Source organism: Mustela nivalis (assembly GCF_964662115.1).
Source record: "Mustela nivalis genome assembly, chromosome: 10".
NCBI classification, from domain to species: domain Eukaryota; kingdom Metazoa; phylum Chordata; class Mammalia; order Carnivora; family Mustelidae; genus Mustela; species Mustela nivalis.
The window spans coordinates 56451548-56468788 of record NC_139029.1 but is presented as its reverse complement, the minus strand read 5'-3'; the positions used below and the strand labels follow the sequence as shown (position 1 = coordinate 56468788).

At 37.3% G+C, this 17241-nt stretch overlaps 1 protein-coding gene across 2 annotated transcripts in view; it reads left to right on the top strand.

The window, feature by feature from the left end:
- PTGER3 (prostaglandin E receptor 3) overlaps positions 1 to 16740 on the top strand; it is a 194759-nt gene extending 178019 nt beyond the window's left edge. For both annotated transcript variants that reach the window (XM_082686144.1, XM_082686146.1), the window contains one exon: positions 16494 to 16740. In XM_082686144.1, coding sequence (XP_082542270.1) covers positions 16494 to 16689 — 196 coding nt within the window. In that variant the 3' untranslated portion in view covers positions 16690 to 16740. The remainder of the gene's footprint in view (positions 1 to 16493) is intronic.
- Positions 16741 to 17241: the final 501 nt, after the last annotated feature.

Sequence of the window (17241 nt, the reverse complement as noted above, 5' to 3'; positions counted from 1 at the left end):
AAAATAAATAAATAGGGTCACCTAGGTGGCTCAGTCATTAAGCTTCTGCCTTCCGCTCAGGTCCTGGTCCCAGGGTTCTATAATCGAGCCCTACATCAGGCTTTCTGCTCAGCAAGAAGCCTGCTTCTCCTTCTCCTGCTCCCCCAGCTTGTGCATGCTCTCTCTGTGTCAAATAAAAGAATAAAATCTTAAATAAATTAATTAAATATGAATAAACACATAAATAAGATATTTTATACATATCTGTATTTGTGGTCTGAATGTCATACCTGCCACCCAAACTTCGGCATCACAAAGAACTAGGGCAGAGTAACCTTTGGGTATTTTACTTAATTTCTCCAGTTTCAGTTTTTTCCATCCGTAAAATGGAGATGAAAGTAGAACTTAACTCATAAATTACTATAGGTAGTAAGGATTACATGCACATCAGTTCAATGTCTGGAACATATTAAGTATTCAATAATGGTTGTTAATTTTATTCCGTTTGAAAAATGAGTGTACGAGAAGTGAGACAGAAAACTTTCAGCCATTGCACAAACACAACCACTGCAAAGAGGGAAACACCATCACTTACGCACACCGTTTACAAGATGAAAATAAGTTATTAATAGTTCTTCGGGAGAAATACCACTATCCCTTACAGGAAAAACAATATGAACACAGGGCCAAGAAAAACATCACCCAGCCCCCACAACTTTACCAACACAGGGCCATACCCATTCAGGTCAGCATGTCCAATAAACCTTAGACCTCGAGGAAGAACAATAGAAGCAATTCAAAACACTTAACACAGCAACAGTTTTTAAAAAGTCAACTGACACCTCCCCCCTCCCCCTTTTTCACCCTCCCTTCCTCCAACACAACCATATCTGAGCCTAAAGATATTTATAATTCTGAATGACTAACTGCAACAGACTTTTGACAAGAAGGCTGCTGAACTTGATAAATGTATCTTAAGATGACAAATACACTTCTCCAGTGGAATCTGGGAGGGGAGAACATATTTAATGTTTGATAAACTGAAACAGCACCTTAAAAACTGAATGACTCCACACAGGGATTGAACAGTAGGAGCAGTTTCAGGTCAGATAAGGTTCTAGCTACTAGGTAATCAAGTGTGCATTTACATCTCAGATCTTAGCTTGACCTCAGAGTCTCCTCATTTTTGCTCTCCCCTATCCTGTCCAGATCTTCTGGAACTAATCACTAGTCTCAGATCTGTCACCGAATGGCCCCTGGTGGAAAAATCATGACTTCCCAGCTCAACAAACATTTCTTGAGACTTTGTACTACTGGGAAGGATCAGGACCAGAGGCAGACATACAATTGCAAAGGCAGGTTGGGCAAACGCACAGGGCTTGTACAATATGCTATGAAAACTTGAAAAGAGCTGTTCCTCAGACTCACCTGATGAGGTGAGAGGAACACATTATAGGCCCAAGAGCATAGAGGCAGAGAAGGTAGTTAGAAATCCAATATGATACTTAGTGCAGAGAATCTGAGGCAGAAATAAGAGCAAACCACCTTCTGTCCTGCTGTCCTGGTGAAATACAGAAGACCAGGCTTGAGTTCTGGTACCTTCACAAACAGCCTTGCCCCCAGCCTCAAGCGCTTTCAGTCTGATTGAGCCGCTAGTGTCCTCTAGTGGTAGCCCACGTAATGGCCATAAGACGTGAACCCTCCAATTCCTCACCCATTTCCCAAGTCCCCATATGTGCTGGCTTCTGTGATAGCTGCTGGAGCCACAGATATTCAAGACATTTGTTTTTTCACTCAAGAAGCTCACAGTTTACGATGTGAGACACAGAGATAAATGCATCATAACCATAGTGTGTGGCCAGTGCAAAAAAAATTTGCGATCAGAAATATGCATCAGACAGAGTTTGTGTACAAGAGGGATGCTTAACTTTTGCATCTCAGGGCTTTGGTGGTGGCTTGATGTCTGGGCTGGCAGTGACAGAGGCTTCCTGGATGATGTAACCGGGCTCTGAAAGATTAGTAGGACTTCACTAGGCAATTAATAGGACTTTTCTAGGACAAGAGATCAACATGAATTATTTCAAGAACTGCAAGTAAGTGTACTCCAGGAATGTCAAGTGGGAATAGAATTAGACTGATTTTTTACTGGCCCTTTCTGAGAGAGTCGAAATGGTACCCAGTGTTTCCTAAAGTATTCCATTCAACACACATTTATTAATTCAACACACATTATCTTCTATAGGAAATGTGATTAAGTATTATTCTAGTCCTCAAGATGCTTACAATCCAGCATTAAGACATGTTCAGAGAGAAATGTGCGAGGATAGTTTCTATAAAATGCAAGTTCTACACAAGTAGCAGTTAGTAACAAAGGATAAGAAGCATTTACATTGAAAAGTGCAATCAAGGGAACCTTTCCAAAGTAGGGAACACCTGACTTGAGCATGGAAAAACAAACATGCAGGAATTTGCCAGATGGCAGACATGTCAAGGTTGTTTCTGTGACGTGTAATGCATTGGCTGAATGTCTTCTTGCCTCTCTGGTCACATTCACTTGGCTTCCCTGGCTCCCCCTCTTCTTCCCACCCCTGCTATGATCAATCCCCCAAGGTTCTATGCTGAGCCCCCAGATCTTTGCTTTGCTCCTTCTCAGTGACTTTATTCACACCCATGACTTCCATGATGTACTTCAAACATTTTACCTAGTCAAGACCTCACATTACTCAGTATATCACTTTTTACACAGAGAGTCAGCCTACACCTAATGACACATGCTGCAAATGGCATCCACCATCTTTAATCTCTGAAATCCTCCTCTCCCTTGGTTAGTTGTCCCTTCCACCCTTAGTTGTCTGATGTTGTAAGTTAAGAAACTTGAAAAGACCTTAATGTCTCCTTTTCTCTCGCCAGCATCCAGTGCCTCTCCAAGTTCTGCAGCATCCATAGATATCCTTTTCTTTCTGTGTCCACTACTACTGCCTTAAATTAGTCCCATAATCTCTTGCCTGGCTGATTACGGTGGCCTCCTAATCTCTCAGGTTCTAACTCAGCCCCTCAGTCTGTCTGCTTCACAGTATTTCTAATAAGCAAGTCTGAGCTTATATTTATGCTACACACCCCTCCTGCATATAATGTTTCTGTATTCCCTACAGCCTTCAGAATCAGGTCTCAGCTCCTTAGGATAGTAGACAAACCTCTCCCGCTAACCTCTCTGGCCTCATTTGTTGTCCTCTGCTTCCAGGAATTTTCCAGAAATTCCAAACTTATTGTCGGTCCCCCTAAACACCATGTTATTTCATACTTTCTGATCTTGAAGAGGTGTCATGTAGAGCACTCGCCCCATTGTGTTTTCCACATGGCAAACTCAGTTTGATGTCCCTTTCCCCAATTTAGCCTTCCTCGACCTTCCCTTTCTAATAGATGACCACTTTATTCTCTGGGCTACTTCTGGACCATGAGTGTGCATATCTTAGTATGTAATTTTGTGATAATCTGCTTACCTGTCTGTGTTCCCTGCTTCAGGCCAGAGCAGCAGTATAGCAGGGTGATAAAGATAATGGAGCCAAATCCCAGCTCTGCTAGTTATCAGAGGAAATTTAAGCAGGTTACTTGTTTCTCTTTGTCTTAGCTTCCTCATCTATAAAGCAGGGATGATAAAAGTACCTCCCTTGTGAAGTTGCTATCAGGTTACTGTATATCACGTGCTTTGAATAGTACCTGGCGTATGTGTGTACAAGTGTACGCACATGTGTGCTTGTTTTTGTAAATATATACTGATCCTCTTGCCATCTTTCCTAACATATTTCACAAAATGGACAGAATAACATGTTACCCTCCTGCTGGAAACCATTCAGTTAACTATTAATCCATTTAGGAAAGAGTCCAATGGAAAGTACCTAAATTGCTTGTAAGAATTTGCTCTGACTTTTGACTATGAAGTTATATCTTATTCATCGCCATTTTCCTAGGGTCCAGCACAGTGCCTGACATTGACAGTATATGGGACAAATGCTTGTGGAAAGAAGGAATGACAATCTTTGGCTCTTTCCTTTTCCTTGCCATAACACCTAGTAGATCCCCGAATCCTGCCGGGTTTTCCTTTACAATGCCCTCTGCATTTAATTTTCTTTCTGTAGTCACTATCAACACTCCTTCATTTATTCAACAAAAAATTATTAATAAAGAGTGTGAAAGGCATCACTCTAATTCCTGAAAATATTGCTTTGAACAAGATAAATTCCCTCTGCTATGGACCTTACATTCATTCTACCAAATGAAACAGACATTAAATAATAGCACATTAGTCATTTGATTGTAAAGTGATACATATCCTAACCTAGTGTTGAAGACCAGGAAGTTTCTCTCAGGGAGGAAATTTCATTGATATATGAAAGACTAGAAGTAAGCATAAGGTAGTAGCAGCTATGATGGAGATTATCCAGGCAAAGGAAACACCCTGTAGGAAGCCCTGAGTCAGGAAGAAATTTGGCACATAACATATCAATTTTGAGTTCCTTATGTCTGGATTATTGCTACAAATGCTATCTGATCTCTGTACAGAATGACCTTCCCTTAAAGCTGCTCAAAGATTAAACTTTCTATCACGTTGATTAACCTTCCATAATTCTCTGTTGCCTACTGAATGACGTATTAATTCCTTAATTGTTTTTCATGACCCAATGCAATATGGGCTCTGGTAATGGTCCAGTTTTATCTCTCATAAGTAATCTGCATTTATATTCAACCATAACCATCAAGAATCATTTGATATTCTCTTATTTTTTCTTACTCTCCCACATTTACTCAGGTTAGTATTATTACTAAAATGCTTTTTTTCTCTATTCCTTTCTAGGCTTATTTTTCCACAAAATAATATTTACTTGTTCTGTGTCTGACATGCTTTGATATTTTCTAGTCTCTTTTACTCTATTTTTATTCCATTTCAGTTTTGTAAACAAGCAAGTAGTAATCTACCAAAGTGATTTCACAGTTCACTAATGGATCTTGACCCACAGTTGCAAGGTGCCCCAAATAAGCTTAAAGATTTTTCCAAGATATATAATTCTTGAATGAGGTTTGGCTTTAGTAGATTTTAGTTTTTTTTCTAGCAGCAGAATCCCTTAACTCAGTTACATCTTGATTGTTGGGCACCTGTATTCTCTGAAGACAGAATGGTAAAATTTTGCATGAACACAGGATGAATAAGGAAGAGCTAAGGCCCCCTGAAGATACTTGGCAATGCATTTCAATCTGTAGGACATGTCACACGTTGCTTTTTCAATCCCGGCCAATATTCTGAAGTTGTTAATTATAGTGAGCTGCTCCAAATCATATACTGAGCAAAGATGAACGTGGAAGAAAATTTCTTCCAGTTATAACTGAGAAAAATAAACAAACAAACCAAAGCCATCATTAGCAAATAAATCCATGGCAATTATCTCATATATGTACTAAATGTACCTTTGCAGATAGATTGCTTTATAACTGCCCATGGGGAATACATGAATCCTTTGTAATAAACACTCTCCAAAGGATCTGTTTTTCAAAATCATTCTTTTATCTTGGGTTAACTTTCAGTGGGGTATTTCAGTTTTTCAGTATTTCTTCCATTTTAGGTGTGCACTGCCAACACCTGGATCAATGTATGTCCATCTGTTTTATGTGTCTTACTTTACAGAGTCAGGAGTGGGTAAAAAAGAGAGGGTTACTTATGTCTACATAAAATCCCAACATTTCAGGTAATCTCTTTTCTTAGACAACTAAACTGTACTTCTTCTAGGTTCACTATCCTCACATCAGTGGGGCTTTCTCCAGTTTTGTTCTCTTATTCTTACTCATCTATTTCTCATTGGTAAAATACCTACTAAGTGCCAGATACAAGAAATATTAAACGAGTGAGATTTCATCCCTTCCCTCAAGACCCAACCTAATCAGGGCTGGGAGGAAGGAAGGAAACAGTAATGTAAGCTATTATAATATAGATGCCCTCCAAGCTCATGCAAACTTGAACCTAGCCAAAGAATTCCACTGAGGCATAAACAAATGTTAAAGAATGAGAAAGTTTTGCTTTATGTATGAAAAAAAAAACAAAATAAGCTTTATGTGTGGTAACTACTTTTTTTAAAAGATTTTATTTATTTATTTGAGAGTGAGAAAGGGATCACAAGTAGGCAGAAAGGCAGACAGAGAGAGGGGGTGGGGAAAGCAGGCTCCCTGCTGAGCAGAGAGCCCCACGTAGGGCTCAATCCCAGGATCCTGAGACCATGACCTGAGCCCAAGGCAGAGGCTTAACCCACTTAGCCACCCAGGCACCCCACACGGTAACTATTCTGAGAGAAGAACGTACTGCATGCAAACAGCAGATACCATAAGGGGGAGGGAGTTTTTTGTTCTTTGGTTTTTTGCTTTTTTTTTTTTTTTTTGGCTAATGGACATGGAATGATTCTCATTGCATCAATCCACATTTAGCCAGTGCTATTTGAGTTTGTTACCCTTTTACTGAAGTTCATTCACAACTGAAATACAAATAGTCTGGCAAAAATTCGAGACATTTCTTCAAAGACATACAGGCAAAATACATCCAATGTAATAAGAGTTTGTGGTTAGTCACAGGTGGTGAACACTTAAAGCTTGTGACAATTATTATTTTTTTATTAATTTTTTATTTATTTTCAGCATAACAGTATTCATTATTTTTTCACCACACCCAGTGCTCCATGCAATCCGTGCCCTCTCTAATACCCACCAACTGGTACCCCGACCTCCCACCACCCCCCCGCCACTTCAAAACCCTCAGATTGTTTTTCAGAGTCCATAGTCTCTCATGGTTCACCTCCCCTTCCAATTTCCCCCAACTCCCTTCTCCTCTCTAACTCCCCATGTCCTCCGTGCTATTTGTTATGCTCCACAAATAAGTGAAACCATTATGAAAATTGACTCTCTCTGCTTGACTTATTTCACTCAGCATAATCTCTTCCAGTCCCATCCATGTTGCTACAAATTATTAATATTTAAGTGTCAATGGTGAGGTTACTAATGCTGACACCTGAAGAGTGAAAAAGTATTCTAAAGGATTTTTTACTTAAGCAAAATTTGTAATTAGCAAGACTTTTCTGAACAGAATGGTTCTGCAATTTTTACAACCTAAGAATTCTTCAAAATACATTTCTGAGGCTCTTGCATGAATATGTAGAGTTTTGCTGAATTTCCTGCTATTCCCTTAACACACTTTGCTGTATGAGACCTTATACTTTTGCTGTTCTTTCTGATTGGTATAGCCTTCAGCCCCTTAGATGCCTGTTAAACTCAAACCCCATCTCTTCTGTGGAACACCACAACAGGATCAATACAAATCTCTTAGGCTGAATTAATTCCTCCCCACTCTGAGTGCCCACAGCATTTTGTGATTTGCCTTTCAAATTGTACTTATTGCATTATGTTATCCTTATTGGTGAATGTTTTTCTATTCCCTAAAAGACTGTGAGCTACTCATTAATTCTGCATCCACAGGATCAATAGTGTCTGATACATATTAAAGCTTCCATATAGACAGGGTTAATGGCTGAATCATTCTATTTTTTTCTCCACCTCTTCTGCATCGCCATAGTACCAGTAATTTCAAAATTCCAATAGAACGTCAGTAAACACTAACTTCACTTATTTCTATAGCATTTTACAACAAATATAGGTAATTTCACTTTTTTCAATCTATTAATAACTCTGTGAATGAGCTAAAACAGGTATTATTTCTTTTGTACCGCTGAAAAAGCAGAAGTGGGCCAGGTCCACTCACATAGTCAGAGATAGGACACAGGATCCCTGGCTCCAGCATGTAATGTACATGATTAAAATAATAATAAGTAAGGATGTTTTATTATGTCCCTTCTCTTTCCCCAGTAATGCTAAATTCTTTACATTTTAGTTCTGATTCTCATTACAATCTTTGCTAGATAGATTTTGTTGCTTTCAATTTACAGGTAAGAAATCTGAGATTCAAAAAGATTAAATAAACCAGCCCACAGCCACTGAGAAACACATCTTCCCACCTCCATCCCTTTCCCTATCTCATCCCTTTCTTTTGGAAAGTCTGTCGGAGAAAAAAGTGGTTACTTTAAATCCTCCAGTTTACGTCTCAGTTATAATTACTAGTACACTTGAGACATGAAATTTAAAAGTGATATACAGATTTCCCCTTTGCTCTCTTTTTCCATATAATTTCCCTTTCTGTATACTTTTCTATATACATATAAAGCAATGAAATGACCAAAAACCATGTTGCACTGAAAAAAAAAAAAAGAACCTTCAATTTATATAAATCTCTAAACTCAATAGGTCAGGTCACTGCCTCTATCAACCCCATTTTACCAATTGAGATGTGAACTCTAAGGAGATTCAGTGAAATTTCTCAGGTCACAGAATTCAAAGTCCACTGAGAAAATGTACCAGCTGTTTTTGCACCATTCATTTTTTAATGGCTATCTTTGATCTAAGCAGATGGTAGTACAAATATAAAATTTTGTTTAATAAAGCATAAACAATGAATCTTCGAACACTGAAAAATAAAATAAAATAAAAATAAAGTGATAAAGACAATACATCAGCAGAAATTATTGTCAGGAAACTCTAGATTGAATTTATGTGTTATAAGTGACAATTTACATCTACTTACAGCAGCTCCAGTCATAGATTATCTGTGAAGGGTTTTTCATATGAGTGATAGAAATTAAATAAACAAAACAAGGCAGTGAATATGTACATACTTTAGGTTATATTAAAGTTGAAACAAAACAAACATATTCTATTACCTTAAGTCTAAAAATAAATAACCTATATGGAAATTTTGGAATGGAATCTGTTGGCTTCATAAAGAGATTTTGATATCTTTTTTCTTTTTAAATTAGAAAAATTAATACTGTCCACTATTAAGCAATACCCAAAACACATAGTTATATTTCACACTACATTCTTAGAGGGATCTTTGTAACTTACCATAATTATTTTAGAATACAAAATTCTAAAATGACCCTATAATGTCTCAGTCAAGTTTCAAGACCAAAAGTCTCTCATTCAAAGGTGATGAATTTGTTAATTAAAATTGTAAAGCTAGGGGCGCCTGGGTGGCTCAGTGGGTTAAGCCTCTGCCTTCGGCTCAGGTCATGATCCCAGGGTCCTGGGATTGAGCCCCACGTCAGGCTCTCTGCTCAGCAGGGATTCTGCTTCTCCCTCTCCCTCTGCCTGCTTGTGATCTCTCTATCAAATAAATTAAAAAAATATTTTTTAAAAAATTGTAAAGCTAGATGGCCTTTTTCTAGAAAGTGCAAAATAATAATAACAACTCTAAATTTTGTATTCTCTTTTATTTCACATGTTCATACTAAAATCAGCAAATGTAGAGAGCAATTTATAAATGCATGCACTAATCTATAAGTGGCCTCAAGAAAGAAAGCTGTTCCCAGGGAAAAGAAGTCTTTAGGATTATTCAAAAGCAAACGAATTCTCAATGTATTTTCATATTTTGACAGTAAACTTCTATTGTGTCAGTCACTATGTTGTCACAGAGATATGACACATCCTAAGAAAATATCCCATGTTATTCTTCAACTCTGCATGAACCTCAAATCGATGAATCCTATCTCCTTTTTATTGTCCAGCCCCCATGTCCTTACACCTCTCCTTGGGTCACTAAAATTCTCTGGTGGTGGCGGGTGGGTAGAGTGGCACCTGGCCAGCTCGGTCAGGGAGCACACACAACTCTTAATCTTGGCGTTATGAATTTGAGCCCCACATTGGGTGTAGAGATGACTTAAAATTAAAATCTTAAAAAATAAATAAATAAAACTTTTTGGTCAGTCATTATAATCATGTCCTTACATACGTTCTTGACTTTTCCCTGACTGGTTTCATTCCATGCTTAGCAGAAGTAGAGGGAGTGCAGATTACACAGGGGTAAGCATTTATCAAAAGTTATGAAATTGTACACTTAAGAGTTATGCATTTCACTGCATGTAATTTTACCAACTTTAAACAAATACTGAACTTTAGTTAATAGGTTGGCTTTTTGCAATGATTTGGGTTAGCAATACTAAAACTTGCTTAAACAAATAAGTAAATATATTAAAAGCAAAGGGAGTAGTATTTTAAGGGGAAGTTAAAATATAGAAAGAAGAAATATTGGTATTCTATTGAAATGGAAAATATCAATATAAACTTATGATTTTTAATATTTACCTATCTAGCTAAATAAATTTAGAAGTGATTATAGGTACAGCCATACATGTGTATGTACATATACATGTATATATACTAGAAATGTTCACTGAGATTATCCAAAAGTTATGATAGCACTGAATATACCTAGAACACAGATCTTGATTTCTTTTAATCAAGGACCCTAGATTTCTTTTTTTTTTATAATATTTTATTTATTTATTTGACATAGAGATAGAAATAGAGCACAAGTAGGCAGAGAGGCAGGCAGAAGGAGAGGGAAAACCAGGCTTCCCACTGAGCAGAGAGCCAGATGTGGGGCACGATCCGGGATGCTGAAATCATGACCTGAGCCAAAGGCAGCCACTTAACCAACAGAGTCACCCAGGTGCCCCAAGGAGCCTAGACTACTTCTTCCTTTTTTTTTTTTTTTAAGATTTTATTTATTTATTTATTTATTTATTTATTTATTTATCAGCGTGTGAGAGAGAAAGAGATAGAGTGAGTAAGTGCACAAGCAGGCAGAGAGGCAGGTAGAGGCAGGGAGAGAAGCAGGCTCCTAGCCGATTAAGAAGCCTGATGTGGGACTCGATCCCAGGAACCTGGGATCATGACCTGAGCCAAAGGCAGCTGCTTAACCTGCTGAGCCACCCAGGCGTCCCAGAACCTAGACTTCTTAAAGAATAAATTGATTCCAGGGTTGTATCAAAGAGAAAAAATATACTATAAAGAATATTATTGTGAAAATTGATGAATGGACTTTAAATTTGATAGCAGTATTTATCAATATCATTTTTCTTGGTTTTATTAATAGTACTGTAGTTACGTGAGGGAATTCTTTTGTTTTTTTTTTTTAAAGATTTATTTATTTAGCTTGAGAGAGAAAGAGAGAGACAGAGAGAGCACATGCACGAGTGTGGGGAGAGGCAGAGAGAGAATCTTTCAAGCCAGACTCCCTGCGGAGTGTGAATCATGATGCAGGGCTTGATCCCACAACCCAGGAGATCGTGACCTGAGTGGAAACCAGGAAGAGTCAGATGTTCTACCAACTGAGCCACCCAGATGCCACCATCCATTTTTTTTAATGATTTATTTATTTATTTTGACAGAGAGCAAGAGAGAGAGAATGCCTTTGTTTTTAGAAATTATTCATGGAACTAGTTAGTGGTTAAGGGTCACAAAGGTCTCCAGTTTACTGTCAAATAGTTTAAAAAATCTATCAAGAGAATGCAAATGATAAAACTAATTGTGAAAAAATGTAAACAATTGGTTAATGTAAATAAAATTATCCCTTTTATTTTTCACTTTGTTGTACGTTTGAGATTATATCAAACCAAAAGGTTAAAGAATACCTTCAATGGATTCTTGTGTCAGTATGACTCCATTTCAAAAATGTCCAAAAATTGCCATATTGTCTTGTGGACCCTCATTACCTGGCTGATATCATTTCTTTCATTGCTTTCGCTTTCAATGTTTGATCCTCAGATGTCCTTGCTACATGACTATGTTTCAAGATGTCCTTGTTACCTCCCTCATCTCTTTTAAATCTGTGCAAATTCTCACCCTCTCAGTTGGATCATCCTGTTTACCATTACATCGTGCCCATTCCCCATCCAACCTCCACACTCTTGGTCTTCTTCATCCTGCTTTCCTTTTTTCCAATGGCACATGCTACATTCTAACATCCATATGACACATACATCTTATTTCCATCTTGTCTCCACTCTCCAGAATGCAAATTTCACAGACAGGAGTTTTGCCTGATGCCTTTTGTGATCTATCCTAAGACCTAGGACAGTACCAGGCACTCTATGAATATTTTTTAAATAGAAGAAGGACTGCTATCAGATTATCTTTGGGAAACATATACTCTTGATTATTAATCTTTAAGGGTATTTTTTCTTTATAGCTCCTGGCTCACTGTAAATGTCTATTAGGTATTAATATTTGTGGTCATGTTAAAGCAATGTTGTTTTACCTGTTTTTGAAGTAGATACATAATTTGAATAATTTAAAAGTTTAGAGATAGTGCTTAGGAAGGTCATCAGAGTCTATCAAGGACTCATTATCTACTTCTGGATTTAAGTCTGGAAATTAGGGAGACTGGCTCACTAATCAAAACTCATAAGATACTGGTGACAATGCCAACTTAAAGAATTATACTGAGAAAAAGAGTTGCCACAAGTATCAGATGTTTGAATCTTTTTCTCAGCTTATTTTCTCTAAGAACTTGACGTGAAGTCCAATAGAAAAGTGCAAAGTTACTTCTTTTTGTGGAGTCAGAACAAAAGGAATGAATTAGTCAAATTATGTTTGCCTAGAGCATACATTTTTCTGCGTAGGGTTAATACAGTATTGGGAAATCCACTCCTCTGCTCAGGGCATTTTCTCACTTCACGATGTTGAAATGGTAAGTATTAAAATTGGGTTTGGAGCACTCCCCCTCTTGAGCTTTCACATCAATAATCAGTTCACACATTTCTTCCTTTATTTCAGCACATATCTAAGTCACAGGGAAGCCCTGTTGCTACTGGTTTCCAAAGGAAATCACTGTGTTCTTTGAAGATGACTTGTGGTGGCTGATCTCAGTCACTACATGCTGAATTCATTAGTTTAGGTTTTAGAGTTGGTTTAAGATGGCTCCTCCACTACAACTCATGTCTCTTAATGTCTTGATTTAGATGACAAAGGTATGTTTACTCACAGCTACATAATGCTTAATTAAATTTTTTTTTTAATGCCAGGACAAGGTTAAATTTCATGAAGTTCTAAAATCTCTCTAGGTGTCTTGTTTTGAACCACAATGGAGTATTTCTTCCCCTAAGTGCAGGCAGAAGTCCAGGATGTGATCTATAAAACAAACATAAGGAGACTATGAGGTAAAGAGAAGAAGGCTGACCAACTGTGGATCTGGAAACACAGGAAAGATCATGATGACCCGTTCCCCAGGTTGCCTTTTTGACTCCCATATCCTGGACTAGAGAAGCCATATCTGGGGGAAAAAAAAAATGGAACCTGACAAATAAGAGCCTTCATAAAATCCAGTTCTTTCTTTCAAAGGACAAGGAAAGGGGCAGCTTAGCAACATGAAAAGTTTTTAGATAATAAGTGCCCTACTGCAGAGATGCACTGTGGAATGAAATGCAGCTCAGGTTCCACGGCTGTCAGCAAAAGCTGAGTGGAGATCCTAGATTTCTACCATTCCCAAGTATGGTGAGAGAGAAGACAGATTGGGAGAGGGGCCTCTCATCCTTATCCAGAGGTAGCAAGCCTCTTCTGGTAGTGCCCATGGAAGTCTCCCAGGAACCTGGACTCCCGGCCCTACCTGGAACCACCCCCCCCCCCCATCTCCACAGAAGTGATAGCAGAGGAGGCCAATTGGGGAACTGTCGCTACCAGTCAGCAGGAAAACAGTTTCCTTCTTGCAGTGTCAGTGGAAAGTATAATATTTTTCTGATGTGGACCTCAATGTATGTAGAGGAAGTATTTAAGACAATTACAAGTAAAAAAAAAAAAAAAAAAGGTCAAAAAGGTCAAGAAACTTAAACGGAGGTAAGATTTCTACATTTGATATTGGAAAATGGAAGAGTATGACGTGGCATTTTGAAACTGGTAAATAAAAGGTAAAAAAAAGAAAGCAAAAGTGTTCTTTATTTGATCCTGATGCTAGTTGATCTTTGTGGCAATGGAAGAACTCTGTATCTTGAACGCAGTACTGGTCATGGTATGGTACAAAGATACAATGGTTACAAATGGTAAAATGATACAGAACTATATGCAACATTGTAGCAATACAAATTTCCTGTTTTTGACATTGTACTATAGTTAATGCATGGTGTAACCATTAGGACAAAGTAGCTGTTAAGGACTTTACATTAGAGCAACTTTTTGTAAATCTTTAATTATTTAAAAATACACAATAAGCTTTTAAAAAGATCTTTATAGGTCATATTCAGAAACTTCTCCTAACCATGAAAAAAAACATAAGGAGCAAGCAATAAAGAGTTAGTATAAAATCATAGGACAGATTTCCCCAGTAATTTGGGAGGCAAGGCAATTGATGTCATTTATGACCTAACTGATTCAGGGAATGCAATTATATTTTGATGTTGATGTTATTATCAATTTTTGCTTTTTCTTTATAAATTTGAGTACAGTTGACACACAATGTTACATTAGTTTCAGGTATACAATTTAGTGACTTGCCAAGTTTATACATTATGTTAACCGTAAGTGTAGCTACCATCTGTCCCCTTACATCACTAATATAATATGATTAGATTTCTTCCTTTTATGTAGTCAATAATAACACTGCAAAACTCATGAGTCATCTTGCCTGGACCATTAATATAGCTTACAAGATTTTAGCATTTCCTACAGAAAAGATCATTTATCAGCTTTAGCTATCAGGGCATGGCAGTAGATACCTTAGAAGGCTGTAAGCATTTTTTTTTAAGATTTTGTTTATTTACTTTGACAGAGAGAGCAAGAGAGACAAGCAGAGGGACAGTAAAGGGAAAGGGAGAAGCAGGCTCCCAGCCCAGCAGAGAGCACGATGCCGAGCTGATTCCAGGATCCTGGGATCACGACCTGAGCCTAAGACTGCCACTAACCAGGCGCCTCTGTTTGGTTTATTCCTCTTTCAAGAAAGTGAAAGTATTGTTGTTGCTCTTCAGATGTAGGAGTCCTTTCTGTATTCTGAATATAATTCCAGATATATAATTTACAAATATTTTCTCCCATCTGAAGATTGCCTTTCACTCTGTTGACTATTTTCTTTGATATGCAAATCTTTGGAAATCTGATAGAGTCTCACTTATCTATTTTTGCTTCTGACTTTTGGTGTCTTCCAAAAACCATTGCCAAATTCAATGCCATGAAGATTTTCCCATTTTCTTCTAGAAGTTTTGTGGTTTTATGTCTTATACCTAGGTCTTTAATCCATTTTTACTTAACTTTTGGTATATGTCCAAGGCAAGGATCTAAGTTCATTCTTTTGCATCCGAGTATCCAGTTTCCCCAATTCCATTTGTTGAAGAGACTGTTCTTTCCTCCATTGGCACTTTCATTGCAGAACATTTGCCCATATGCAGAAGGGTTTATTTCTGGGCTCCCTGTTCTATGCCATTGGTCTAGACATCTATTTTTATGCCAGTACCACATTGTGTTTTAATTAATGTAGCTTTGTATAAATTAACCTATTTTTTAAAAAAATGTTGTTTCCATTTTTTCTTCTTTATGCATTTTATAGCAAATATCAGGCAACATAGTTTTACCCCTATATGATTCAATATAAATCTCTAAAAATTGTGGACATTTTCCTTTTAAAAAGTATTAATATCAATGAAACAAGATGGGATTGGGAGGGAGACAAACCATGAGTGACTCGTAATCTTACAAAACAAACTGAGGGTTGCTGGGGGGAGGGGACTTGGGAGAAGGGGGGATGGGTTATGGACATTGGGGAGGGTATGTGCTATGGTGAGTGCTGTGAAGTGTGTAAACCTGGCAATTCACAGACCTGTACCCCTGGGGATAAAAATACATGTTTATAAAAAAATAAAAAATTTAAAAAAGTATTAATATCATATAATAAAATTGGCAGTATTTCTTGGCTATCATCTCATACCGAGTCCAAAATCAAATTATGAGTGGTCTGGAAAATGTGTCCATTGATTTGTTTGAATCAGGATCCAAACAAGGTCCCCACTTTCATCTTATAAGTCTCTTTTGATTCAGAGAAGTCCTTTTCCTTCTTTTCCCCTCAGATATTGACTTGTAGAAACTGGATTAGTTGTTCTATAGAATGTCTTACATTCTGGATTTTTCTGTTTACTTCCTTGTTCTGTCATTTAACTTGTAAATGGAAGTTAACTGGTGGCTTAATTTTATGGTCACTTAACTATATATTGAAATTAGCTCAGACCTTCAATTTTTTTTTTCATACCTATGTGCAGTATTCTTAATTCACTTGCAAACTGGAGACTGGGGACCTTTCCAAGGTTTACTGGCCATTCTCAGCTGTGTCTTCCCATGTTTGTACCTGGGATATGTAGGGTCTTCTCTTAGAGGTGAATATTTGTTGGCAAATTTTAAAACCCTGGTTTGTGGAGTATACACGTGGTCCCCATTCATTTCTCATTACTCCTACCACCCAGCTTTGATCATGGTCTTGTTCTGCTGCTGTAGGTGATTTATTACATTGTGTTTATAATCTGAAGTTTACAGAAATATTTCTTTCTAGTTTTATTTAAATGTTGTCAATGGAGTTTTCATTTGCTATCCTAATGTCTTTGTTTATTTTTCAGGAAGAATTTTATGGAGTTTAAAAATCGAGCATGCTGCCAAGATCACATCACTGGAAGTTCTTCAACTTTCTTTTTATTAAGGAGAGAAAATATCACAGAAAAACTGTACCTCCTAACCCATTCCCCTTCACTGTCAACCCCCTATGCCCACCCACCCAGAAGCTGGTATGACCTGTTCCCATGCATGTTTTTGTAATTTTACTACACATATATGCATCCATTAAATTTGTATCCTCTTGTTTTATGAGTTTAGAGTATTTACATACATGTTTTCACATTATATGTATGACTCGCTACTTGGTTTTCTTCACTCAAAATTGTATTTCTTGGGATTTATCCATATTGAAACATGAAACTCTAGATCATTAATTTTAACTGCTGTAGAGTATCCCATAATTTGAAGAAAGCATAATTTGTCAGTTCCGTGACAAGAGAAAGTTATTTTATTTCATAGTAATAAGCTGCACTGAAAAAAAAAAAATCACCAGTGTACATGTTAGCTTGTGCACATCCCCATGAATTTCTCTCAGACAGATGCCTAGGGGGGGAAGTGCCGGTCAGAGGGCATATGCATCTTCTTATATTCACATGTGTAAGAGTTTCCTCCATGTGTATCTATACCAACATTTGTGATACTTTAGTCTTTTATGTCCTTATAAGCATGAAATAGTATCTCATTATTAATTTATTTTACATTTTCCTGATTGAAATGTGAGGTTGAGAATTTTTGTTACTGATGATTTGGTTT